At 35.6% G+C, this 13,493-nt stretch overlaps 1 protein-coding gene across 1 annotated transcript; it reads left to right on the top strand.

The window, feature by feature from the left end:
• The first annotated feature begins 337 nt into the window (after positions 1 to 337).
• On the top strand, positions 338 to 12,220 carry LOC115214040 (PITH domain-containing protein 1). The gene is made up of 6 exons (XM_029783065.2): positions 338 to 592; positions 4,900 to 4,943; positions 5,916 to 5,993; positions 6,923 to 7,027; positions 9,375 to 9,483; positions 11,972 to 12,220. Exons 1-6 carry the CDS (start codon positions 395 to 397, stop codon positions 12,071 to 12,073), a joined length of 636 nt encoding a protein of 211 aa, XP_029638925.1. The 5' UTR covers positions 338 to 394; the 3' UTR covers positions 12,074 to 12,220.
• Positions 12,221 to 13,493: the final 1,273 nt, after the last annotated feature.

Below are 13,493 nucleotides of genomic sequence, written 5' to 3' on the forward strand. Positions count from 1 at the left end.
GTTAGGGTATGTGGCGATGCTTCGGTATAGGTACACACGTGACTTTGTTTACATTTCTGAAGATAACAGAAACCCTTTTCTCCCACCCCTAACCTTAATCCTAACCCTAACCCCCCCATATATAAAAAACACACTTTTCTGAAATGTATCTGGTACTTCCAGAAGTACACCGGTACTTATACCGTAACATCGCCCTTCATTTTACTTAACCTTTAGTTCATAATAAAAACAAAAAAAAAGAGAAGGTAAATAAAAATCGATATTGATAGCACAAATCTCCCAATACGATGTCGTTAGGAAGGAAGCTGGTGTTGCTCTATGACAACGCTGTTCAAGTGGGATAACTCTTAGTGGTTTATTGTTGTGCGTGAAGAGTTCCATATAAACATCGAAAATGGCTGGACATGGTCACGGCCATGGGCATTGCTGTCACGAACACAACAGCACCGTGCAAGGAAACGAAGACAGCGCCAATGCGTTTAATTTGTATCTTAAAATAGACACAGATCGAATTGTATGTTTGAACGAAGCTGTAGAGGATTCTGGAAAACATGTCTTTAAACCATGGAATGAACGTTTCTCGAAGGAAAAGGTTTTTTTAATCAGCTTCAATATCCTTCCTTTGTTTTTTTTTAATAAATAATAATTATCACACTTTATTTCACTTTTGTCTGACAAGATGTTTTCTAGAAATATGCTTCTAACTACGTATACGTAAACACATTATACTATTAACTGTTACAAAATTTAATATATGCAAACATTACTGCGCTTGCTGTATCATAAACGTAAACAAGATAGTAAAAGTAGCAAACACGTTAATTTTATTTTTTGTTAATTAATATGTAAAGTATTGGCATGTTAAAGACATATATGTGTTAAACGCACGCACATATACGGCCAGGGTTCTTCCAATCTTGGTTTGAAGGCTTACCTCGGAGAAGATTTAAAAAAAATTTTTAGTTTTACATTATTATTATTATTTCTGCGAATACTTATGTTAAAATTTTAATTACTATGTAGTTACTGTTCCTGTACTTTGTAGGAAATCGCTGTTAATTTTCTATTAAATTTAATCTTTGAATTTCAAGTATGACTTACTAATGTTGAAAACACCCATGTTCCATTAGTTAAAATTTCTTAATCTCTTATTTTTGGTATTCCAAACCATGCGATTCTTTCCCAGCTGATTTTCATAAACAGCTTATAGTTAATTATTTTACCAGAGTTTATGTTTATTGTGCGCTAGTATTATAAATCTAGCAAACATTTAGTATCTCGTTGGGCATTTTGATATAAACGTAGAAGTAGATGAAATAATAATTATACATCATCATCATCGTTTAACGTCCGTTTTCCATGCTAGCATGGGTTGGGTCTGGGAAGCCAGAAGGCTGCACTAGGACCAGTCTGATCTGGCAGTGTTTCTACAGCTGGATGCCCTTCCTAACGCCAACCACTCCGAGAGTGTAGTGGGTGCTTTTTATGTGCCAGACGAGGCTGGCAAACAGCGACGATCGGATGGTCCTTTTTATGTGCCACCGGCACGGAGGCCAGACGAGGCTGGCAACGGCCACAATCGGATGGTGCTTTTTTACGTGCCACCGGCACGAAGGCCAGTTGGGGCGGCGCTGGCAACGGCCACGTTCGGATGGAAATGATAATCAGAAGTAATTTTGCGAAATTAATTCTTAATTTCTTAAAAATCACCTCCCCTTGTCTTTGTGTGTTGCTACTAATCACTGCTCACAATTAAAATGGTCATTTCTGTTCTCATATTACCCATTGCAGTAATTTGATTTTTAAGACAGTGGGGGCTACCATTAAGTTTTGGTTTTCTTTTTCCACTTTAAAAGTAGGTGTGGGCATGGCTTGGAACAGTCTTGATTGTGTGGTTAAGAAGTTCACTTCTCAACCACTTGGTTGGGCAAATCTTTTTATAGCTCTAGGCTAACCAAACCCTTGTAAGTAGATTTGGTTGACTGAAAGAAACTAAGTGCATATGTATGATACGTATGGGTCTATGTGTGTGACTACACACAAACAGAGGCACATATGCATATATGTATATGTGTGTTTGTGTCTCTTTGTCTTGACATCACATGATACTTGGAAACTACTGTCACCATCATATGGATAGTGTTGTTCATCACCAATCTTCTGTGAAAATGTAACCAGCATGGGGAAATGTTACTTTGTTTGGATGCAGGTGAGGGTTAACAATAGGAAGAACATACGGCGGTAGAAAGTCTGTCTTAACTTATTCCATCTAATTCATGCAAGCATGGAAAAGTGGACTTCAAAACAATGATGATGGTGATGATAAGGATTTTTTGTATGCATCATTCTGTACATCATCTCTTATTAGAAATTTCATCTTGTCTTTTTAACTGTGTTTTTATAACCTCACTCACAATCTTTCTCTACAGAGAGTCCTATCTCCAAGAAACACAACCTCTCTGACTCTGATAACTACGGATCTATTAGTTTTACTTCCAACATTTTTATGGTCATATAAATAATTATTGTCAAACACTTTTCTTATGTCTGGAGTTTCTCTGATTCCTCACTGATGATCAGTAAGACTTCCATAGAATCAGGCCTACAAAGAACCTGTTCTTCTATGTCACCATGGCCACTTAATTTGCTAGTAATAGCAATCAAATATCTTTCAAAATGCACCCTACAATCTTACAAAAAGGGACACATCAGATATCCCTGTACATAAGAAAAATACAAGATAGTTATGGTTAGATCCTCTTTGATCATATGTTTTTGTTTGATCAAAGCTAACATAAAACTAAAAAATATCAACAGCAATAACCAGTTGTTCCATGGTTTTGAAGTTTGGCATTAGAATTGCTTTGCTACCTTTCATCTTAAGGTCGAAAACTTCCAGTAAGACTCCAGGGATATTATTATAGTAAAACCGAATGTAGGTTTTGGTTGTATAAAATTACTGCACTTGTATCAATACAATCTTAAGTACCCAGTAGATTGGCCTTTAGCCAAAATATAATGGTGAGAGCCTTAAATAAACCAATTTGTTTGCTAAACCTATTAGAATCCATTAAATCATAGCTTACTCTCTTTAGAAAATTACAACGATGTCCTAGAGATTGTCTGAAAACAACAAATGGGATAGTCATGGCTAGAACGTCTTTGATGATATGCATGCTCACTCAATGCTATCGAAGGGCTAAAACCCTCAACAATTTCATTTGATTTAAAAAAAAAAAATGTCTTTTTCATCTCTCTCTATATAAACGGCAGTTTGTCTGTGCGTGTTTCTGTGTGTCTGTTTTCTCGTACCCTCACTCTGACCACGGCTTTCAACCGATTCTGATGAAACTTGACACACACATAGCCCAATGTCATAATTCAAAACTAACGCAGCGAAAATTTTGAAAAGTTCCCCCAGTTCTGAAAAAAATCGATAAATTCGACATGGGGTCGAGAATCAAAAAAAATAAACCACAGACTGTCTAGGGGACGCAACTCAAACTTTTTTTACTCTCAAAAAAAAATTTACCATCATTTTTTTTCCATTTTTTTGCTATTTTTTGGCTATAACTCTCTAAAAATGCTTTATAGTTATTTCCCTTACAAACCTGAGCAACGCCGGGCGATACTGCTAGTTAATATATAAAAACATTACTAAATGTCTAGTTTATGTAGAACCCAAGCATTGTTAATTTAATCAGATGGTGAACAACTTAACGTGTTTGTCTTTAAAGTTCTTTTTACTCATACTTGGGTCAGTGAAATGCAGTGGCAAGTTGAATGTAGGGCTTTTGAGCTAGTTCTGATATCATTCAGATTATACAAGTTTGTGTATAATCTAACAATTTCAATGCGAAGGAAAATAACTGTCTAGAGTTACGTCCCTTCATCTGAGTCTATAGTACTCGGAATTGTATATATTCGTATTTTTCGACTGGTCAAATATTTTCAACATAGCGATGTTGACGCGTCTTTAAAGGCACACACTAGCAGTATAGTTCTCTGGATGTGTGATGCGAGTAGTGGATTTACCAATCCACATTACAGGCTACTTGTGTAAGAGAGCAAGAATAAGAACTGATGCAGGGTAACGAGGGACTCTTTAGTTCTTGCGTGGGACAAATTTTCCATTGTTAGTGGCACGATAAAATGCACCAAAGCATACGCAGAAAGCTGGCTTTGATGACATGTCTTTGTAAGATGTCTTGGACCATGTTGATCCGTCCTTACCATGCTAGCATAGGGAAATGATGATGTTATGTCGTCAGTATTGATCTGAACATCACTAGAACTGAAGAGATCACTATACTGTGCATGTTTTTTTTTCCCACTGATTACAAGGACTGAATCATTAAACTCCACTGAAAGGATTTGACCAGCTCAAAGTCCCCCCCCCCCAAAAAAAAGACTTAGTAACACTAGAAAGAAACAAATCAATTTTCTAAAGATGTAATTATTCTTTTTTTAAGCTGTTGGGGGTGAAAATACATTGGAATAGGTTCCAGGTTTGCTGGGAATGTTTTATCTGTGATAGATGAGTATCTTATTTTGGGAAAGATTCATAATTTACTCACTGAATGCAGTGAGTTTCAATCATTTTTGATGGTAGCCTTCTAAGAATGCATTTTTATCAACAGAAAGCTAAATTTTATTTTCTTTAGGAATTTCACATTAATTTCTATCAATATTCCAAGCACATTGCATTAATTTGTTTTATAATCTGCTTATATTACAAAAATTTAGCTAAATATCAGTCTTATGAGTTCACTTGTTTTGTATAATCATGCTTTTACATGGTTGATTGATATTCAATGTTGTGTTTTGTCTTTATATAATTATTTATATTTTTACATCTTGATTGTTGTGCCTTTTCTTTTCTTTTCTTTTCTTTTAAAGTATGTCGACAGTGATGTTGACGAAGAATTATTATTTAATATTCCGTAAGTATATATTTCAAAATCAGTAATTTATTATTTTCATCCTTAGAAAATGTTGAAATAACTCTGTGTCGCAGTGGGGGATAAACATGAATTTTTAGAAGGAATAGAAATGGACAGTGTAATGATTATATTTTTCCTAAGGGTGTTTGTAATGTAATTGAAATGAAATAACATCGAATGGTTATGAGGGTCCACCTGAGTAAAGTAGGAATCAAAGGGGCCCATAGGTAAAGAATGGGTGAGAAACACCGATCTAATTCATTGTTAATAAAACATCAGTCTTCTCTTCATTTAATTAATGGTTACCAATACATTAAATTCCTGCCTTTAGCCTACTTAATAATCCTTTCTACTAAAGGAGCAAGGCCTAAAATTTAGTAGGAGGGGACTAGTCAATTTAATTGACTCCTGTACTCAACTGGTACTTAATTTATTGACCCCAAAAGGATGAAAAGCAAAGTCAGCCTGGGTGGAATTTGAACTCAGAACATAAAGATAGATGAAACGCCGGTAAGCATTTTGCCCTGTGTGCTAACAATTCTGCCAGCTCACTGCCTAAGCCTACTTAATAATGCTGTTACATGATAGTCTTCATTCCTACTAATTAATCATTACTAATGCACCATAGATTTTCTTTTCTCGATATAATTAATAGATACTTATGCATTATAATTTTACTTCTCACCAACTAATTAATACTTCGTTACACACTGAAGTTTTACATCTTTCTAACAATATAGGTCAAAGAATCTTGACTGATGCTGTGCAATGGGATTGAATCAAGAATTTCTTAATGTCACAGTCATGCACATGTGGTTTATTATTATGCTGGAAGTCATACATATGCTGATGTGTTGAGAAATAAATAGATCAATAACAAACTTATTCTGATCAGAAAAGATGTTTGCCAATTGCTTAGTTTCATTATTTGTCAAATTTATGAATTCCCCCTTTTTTGTGTCTTTTTGCTAGATTTACAGGCCATGTTAAGCTGAAAAGTATTATTGTCATTGGAGGTGGTGAAAATACGGATCCATCAAAGATGAAGCTGTAAGTTATTCATCATCATTGTCATCACCATCATTATCATTGTCAGTGTTGTCATTTTACAGCTGGCATAAGTTGGACAAGTCATTCTTTTTTCTTTTTTAAAAGAATATTTTGCTCATAGTAAATTTTACCTTCTAATTGTTTTGATTAGAATTATTGATCAAGCAATGTGAATGTAACAAAACGAAATAAGCCAGTAACATATGATGAAACATATGTAGACTATTCAAAACTCAAGACAAATATATATATCTTCTATGAACTTCAGGGATTTGAATTAAACATATGAAAATATATAAAACATTAATTCCTGTAACATGCTTGATCTAAATCTCAGCACCATAGAGTTGTTGGTAATAATACAGTCACAAAGTTGAGAAAAAATGTTATCCTCATTTTCTTCCAGTTTTACATTTTGGCTCCAGTTATTTTACAGAGTTCATCAGCACTGTATTGTAGATGATGACAAAAATTCATAAGGACTTAGAATTTCATTTTAATTAATTAGAATACTAGGGGTAGAGTCCACGATTTTGATAGGCCTTCCTAGACTAACGAGGTTGATGCAGCTAATATTCAGCCTGAAATTTGTATGTCATTGACTACAGGAAAAGTGTGATTGATGTAGGAATTCCAAACAGCTGCAGTCCAGCGGATGAAGGTCTGAGTAAAGTGTTTAGTGCAGATTCTGAGGGGTGAAGTAGATGGGTCTAGGTAGAGAGGATAGTTAACTAGTTTAACTTTTTTTTTTATCATATGTCTGTTGACTTTGTTTCAATTAATTAAAAGGTTGGAGACCACTATCATTAAACGCTACACCTCTATAACATATATTTCGTTTTAACATCTATATTTTTCTCTAGTGATAAGTTTGACTGAAATTTGATATTGAAAACTTCCTATCAGTTATTCAATCAACTTTTGTTTAGGTTCAAAAACCGTCCAGCAATGACATTTGATGACACAAATGCTGAAGCAGACCAAGAATTTGATCTTAATCCTGACCCAGAAGGCCAACTGCAGTATGCAACAAAGTAAATTTTTGTTTTCAGTATCTCCAATATTTATCTCTTTTACAACCACTGTTTCTTAGATTATTAACAATTGAACTTTATTTGTTATCATGCTTTACCTTGCTAATAAAAACTGAAGATTTAGCTTTGTGCTTGCATGCAAGTCAGTAAGCTAGAGAAACATACCCTGAATTAAGGAATAAAAGAGAGGTGCTTGGTCTAAAGGCATTAATTATTTTTCAACTCATTGTTCTTCTAAGATTTCCGTTTTGTGGAATGATGTTTTTTTATTTCTCTTTTGATTTGAGATAAAAAAAAAACAACTTTGTTATCAGATAATGAATGAGAAAATATGACATAACATGCATGCCTTTACTATTATATGACAGAAATGAATAACTTCTAGCAAAAATGGAAACCTGTTTATAGAATGGATCTTACCTCTGTTCTATAGCAATCTGTGTGTGTGTGTGTGAGTCAAAAATTTTTTTGGATTTTCACCAAAGTTTTTTGACAACTTCTGTCTCCATGTTAAATCATTGAAACACCTGGTGCTAAAATTTTCTTTCAACATGCTTTATATCTTGGCTCTGGTGATTTTACGGAGTTCATCAGCTCTGTATTTTAGATGATGACAAAAATTCATAAGGACTTATAATTTCATTTTAATTAATTAGAATACCAGGAGTAGAGCCCATGATTTTGATAGGCCTTCCTAGACTAACGAGATTGATGCAGCTAATATTCAGCCTGAAATTTGTCTGTCAATGACTGCAGGAAAAGTATGGTTGGTGTAGGAATTCCAAACAGCTACAGTCCAGCGAAGTGGTTGGTATTAGGAAGGGCAAACAATCAGAAAAACCTTGCCAAAACAAACACAGTAACCTGGGGTAGCTTCTACCTGGCTGGCTCCTGTCAACCATCCTACCCATGCATGCAAGACAAATGTTAGACGATGATGATGATGATATTGTTAATATATATTTTGGAATAATACATAACATAAACTTTAAATTAGTTGGAGAATATTGTGAATATATCTTTTTTTAGTAGTCTTTTAATGTAACCTATATTTGTAAGCAACAAACTTCCACACAAACTCACACACATTCATACAACTGCACAAAAACTGCATTTATTGCAACACCTAACGTTAACACCTTAACACATTTAAAGAATGTAAATTTATAACTCTTCAGTCTAAGACAGTGGTTTTCAACCAGGGTTCCGCCAGTACAGTCCAGGGGTTCAGCAAAAAGTTACAAAAATGCTAAAATCGGCAGTAATTTTTAATTCTCCTGTGCAGATATGTGTGCATAAGACAATTAAATTATTGCACAGGGGTTCCTCGAGCCAGTGGAATGTTTCCTTGGGGTTCTGCTCCAGCAAAAAGGTTGAAAAGCACTGGTCTAAGAAATACTATTAATTATCTACTTGAATATCTTTCCAGTTCATTTTCCACATTTGACTGACTAATGTACTTTTTCTCACTTAACTTTTTAATTTTTTAAAATTCATTTACTCTGATCTTCATTCATTTATTAATTAATTTGAAAGTGTCTATTTCACGTGCTCTTAGTACTTACTCCCTCTCTTTACCTGCCACTTGTAAAGTCCACCTTCTCTCTTAGCCTACCTATGGCTCCACTGCACCTCAGAATGTCCATAGTTTATATGTATGTTTGTCCTCATGGAGGTGAGGGATGAGGTGGTGAAACTTGATCTTTGAATGTTGAGCTTCACGGAGGCAATGACAAGCGACTGAGACCATGGCAACATGCTGTGCTTGAGAGAACTTGTTAAGCCAAGTGAAGCTGTAGGCGTGGCCATTGCCATTGTCATGTATATGGCACTTGTGCCAGTGGCATGTAAAAAGCACCCATTACTCTTGGAGTGGTCAGCATTAGGAAGGGCATCCAGCCATAGAAACCATGCCAAATCAGACTGGAACTTGGTGCAGCCCTCTGGCTTACCAGTTCCAGTCAAACTGTCTAACTTATGCCGGCATGGAAAGTGGATGTTAAATGATGATGATGATGATGATATATATATATATATATAAAATTTAAAGGTCTGACCACTAAAAGTGGACGGTCAACATGCTAGATATAGACGTCAAATCACTATTTTTAGTGGTCGGTCCTTTAAATTTTGTATGTAAAAATATTTTAATCTTCGGATTTTTTTAATATGCTAGGCCACTGGTTTTAATTGATTAATATCAATTTCTACCCTTATTCAATTTTATATATATATATAAAAGAATAAAATAAAACTGGATTGAAATTTTAATTTGTTATCTTAATAGATATTTGAATATATATTCTTTAATATTATTTTACTAACTTCCTGTTTTTTTTTTTTCTAGAGTGGCTCGTTTTAACCAAGTAGAACACCTTACAATATATTTTCCTACTAATTTTGGTGCTGAATTAACAAGAATATATTATATTGGACTTCGAGGAGATTTCACTACAGTAAGTTCATTAGCAATCATTGACTGTAGATCTTTTGTAGAACTTTTCTTTTTAATGTTAAAAGATGGTAGTGGATTGGGTAGAAATGGTAGAATACTCTAAGTTAATATCTCATTTAATTTAATTTTATCTTTCTTGTATGAGTTAAAATCGTATCACAAAGTCAAAATTTTGCCATGCATTTCTTTGATGGTTAGTTAAATTAATTATTTCTCCTAAGGCATGAGGCCTGACATTTTGGTGGGAAGGACTGTCAATCACATTGACCCCAGAGGTCAAGTGGTGCTTAATTTATCGACCCTGAAAAGATAAAAGGCAAGGTCAAACATGGTGCAATTGAACTCAATGTAAAGTCAGAAAATGCCACCACTAAGCATTTTCTCTGACATGTTCACCACTCTGGTTATTTAAATTAATACTAAGCTATATGAAATTAATGCATTCAAGCTTTGGTGTTGGAGAAGACTTTTGCGGATTCCATGGACAGCGAGGCTCACCAGTGGAGAAGGTCTTAAGCAGATAAGGCCGAAAATGTCACTAGAAGCTGGGATCACCAAGCGTAGATTGGCATATTTCGGTCATATTATGCAGAGAGAATCCCTGGAGAAGGACATCATGATCGGAAAGGTCAGTGGCAAGAGAAGAAGAGGCCGACCAAGAACCCGCTGACTTGACACCATCAGGAGTGATACCGGAATGGACATAGCCAATCTGAAAGAAGCAGCCCAGGATAGAACTGACTGGAGGACACTGATCCAATGAGTGACCGAGAGTCGACTTCGACTGAGCGGATAGAGAGAGATATGGAAAGATTGATGTAAAATTTCCTGTTTCTACGCATACAGGCTTGTCCTTTCAAGTGCCAGTGCCACTTACAAAGTACCCGTACCAGTGCTGTGTTAACACACCCATGCTGGTGGAATGTAAAAAGCACCCAGCACACTCTGCTAAGTGGTTGGCATTAGGAAGGGCATCTAGCTGTAGAAACCATGCCACATCAGACAATTGGAGTCTGGACAGCTCCCTGGTAACTGGCTCCGTGTCAAACAATCCAACCAATGCCAGCATAGAGAGCAAACGTTAAACAATGATGAATAAAGATCTCTGTTCTCTCTTCAAAGAAATTGCCACTAAAAGACAGTCAGATGGCAGAAAAAGTAAACCAATAATTTGAAATGTATTTTCTAATTTCATTTTGCTATATTTCAAGTTCATGCCATGCTGTGACTTTCCTTTTTTTTTGCTCCCTATATGATTAATAAAGTAAGTGTGTAATAACAATTATTTCATTTCATCTAAACAACACCTTACTGTAAAAGCTGACTCTATATATAATCAAACGAAATCCTTATTAATGCTATATAGATAATAGAAGTGGTAGGGTTTTTTTTTTGCTGGTTTTTAGGTTCTGAGTGGAAATATTACTAGGGTTAATAAAAGTATTTAAAGGGAAAAATTTGACAAGTCAGTCAGTCACCGGCTGACACTCGCTGACAATACATCAAAGAGGCCAGGGAACAGAAGAAAGAAGATATGCACCCAACACCAGAGCTGAAGACACCTCTGAAAGGGGGGTGGGGGCGCCACGTCAAAACGGTAGAGGAGTAGGGGCCGAAACCGGACGTGGTTCCTCCTGATGATGTCTTGAGCTAACTTGATCCTATAAAGGAGCTCTTGTGGTAGCAGACCATGAAACACGGTTGTAATTCCTCCTTCCTACACACCAGTATTTCAACTAACTAGATGTCTTCCTTACAGCCATTGTGCTAGCATCAGAAGGTTTATCATTTCTGTTAATTCACCATCCTATAAAGATTATGATTTCTTTCAAAGCAACAAGTGACATGTTTGTAGGTGAGGAGTTGTTAATTGTATTGACTTAGATACAAGACTGGTAATTATAATATGGGGTATAATGATTCATTCTACGTTAGGCACAAGACCGGAAATTTTTGAAGGAGTGGATTAATTGATCACATCAACCCCTTGTGCTCCACTGGTACTTATTTTATCAATTCTGAAAGGATGAAAGCCAAAGTTGACCTTGGCAGAATTTAAACTTAGAGCATTAGCCAGAAGAAATGCTGCTAGGCATTTTACCTAATGCACCAACAATTCTACCAGCTCACCATCTTTATACAAATTTTAACAATGGTTTCTAACATAAGGCACAGGGCCATAAATTTTGGGTGTATGTGTGTAGTCAGTTATATTGATTCTCCTGCTACCACTTTCATTACTTGACTAACATGTATTTCATTAATCAGGAGAATGAAATTTGGTTTCAGCAGGATTTAAACTCAGGACAAGGCTAAATATCACTAGGCATTTTGCTGTCAGACTTTACCCTCTACTGATAAATGTAATATTATTTGTACTGGTTTTAGTAATTGTAGTTTTTATATATTTATTAATTTAGTACATAATGGAAATGGTTACATGTATATAATATATCTATGATAAATATGTTAAAATTTACTAATTTCAGATAAAACGCCATGGAGTCACTATATGTAATTATGAAGCACGAGCTAATCCTGCTGATCACAAGGTCAATTCCTTAGAAATGATGGGTAAGATGATTCAGTGAAACATCTGATGAGTGGAAAAGGAAGACAACTTAATTAAAAACAACAAATGGACACAAAATACAATAAATAAATAAATTTAAAAAATGCTAATTCAAGAAAAATAAAATGTTTCTTCATATTTCAATAAAGTTTTTGTTAAAGAAATATTGTGGAGGTTATTGAAGTCACTTTTTTTTTTCAATTTGCTTGAAGATATTGCTTACTTCACTGGAAACTATTTTTTCCTTCCATTTATTTTCATAGCCAGTATGTCCATTAAAACACTATAATATATATATATGTGCTAGTAGGGTGCCAAGAGCACCATCCGAGTGTGATCGTTGCCAGAGCAGCCAACTGGCTTCCATGCCAGTGGCACGTAAAAGGGCACCATTTGAGCGTGATCGTTACCAACGTCGCCTTACTGGCACCTGTGCTGGTGGCATGTGTAAAAGGATTCGGGCGAGGTCGTTGCCAGTACCGCCTGACTGGCCCCCGTAATGTCTTTGAGCTCCTTGCTATTTTGAACTAATCCACCAATCTCTCATTCTAGCGTCATTATGGCCTGGACCACAACAGTTCAAACCAATTAAAAACCTAGCAACACCAATGCTGCATTTTCTTGTTATCTCTCCCATATATATCTTCAAGTCCTCACTTCTAATTAAAAGAATATGATTTTCCTATCTTTAACAAAGTAATAAAAGAATTCTATATTTACTTACTCCCTCCACAACACTAATCTCAAAAAGTCTTCTTGTGAACGTGACCTGGGTGTTATTGTCGACAGCGATTTGCATTGGACAAAACACATCGCTAAAATTGCCAAGAAGGCTGAGGGTGTCTTGGCATCACTCACCAAGCCCTTTGTGAGCCGCTCTCCAGCTATCTATCTGCGGCTTTATATAGCTATGGTATGACCTCACCTGGAATTTGCATCATCGGTCTGGAAGCCGTCAGCAACGTGCAGCCAAGAGAATACCTTCCATCAGGCATTAGCCATATTCTGAACGCCTTACTTTCCTGGGCATGGACACATTGAAACTCTGACGTCTGGCAGCTGACTTGGCAGACACCCATAAAATTAGGTTCCAAGTTCACAGATGAGGCTGGATCTAGGGATCTGTATCAGGGTTTCATTATGACAGTTATGTATTATATTAGAGGAAAAAGCAAAACCAAGACAGAATGAATATCTTAATTCATTTAGAATAATTTAATTAGGGTAAGGTGAATTTGCAGTCATACAGCCGTTTCTGAGATAACTCAAGTAGTAGGTTAGCATGTCTATGCACTGGAGACATTAAACGAAGGACATATTTATACGGCACAGAACGTTTTTTTTTTTACCTCAATAGACGTCATTGATTGGTTGAAATTGCAGAAATTGAAGAAAAACAACAAATATCTTACAAACTATAGGATTTTCTCAATAAAGCC

This window comes from Octopus sinensis, linkage group LG7 (genome assembly GCF_006345805.1).
Source record: "Octopus sinensis linkage group LG7, ASM634580v1, whole genome shotgun sequence".
Taxonomy (NCBI): Eukaryota; Metazoa; Mollusca; class Cephalopoda; order Octopoda; family Octopodidae; genus Octopus; species Octopus sinensis.

Excerpts from the sequence above, each read along its gene's own strand:
- LOC115214040 (XM_029783065.2), top strand. The coding sequence starts at position 395 with ATGGCTGGACATGGTCACGGCCATGGGCATTGCTGTCACGAACACAAC. Across the intron at positions 593-4,899 it reads AACGTTTCTCGAAGGAAAAG|TATGTCGACAGTGATGTTGA; the intron begins GTTTTTTTAATC and ends TTTCTTTTAAAG. Across the intron at positions 4,944-5,915 it reads GAATTATTATTTAATATTCC|ATTTACAGGCCATGTTAAGC; the intron begins GTAAGTATATAT and ends TCTTTTTGCTAG.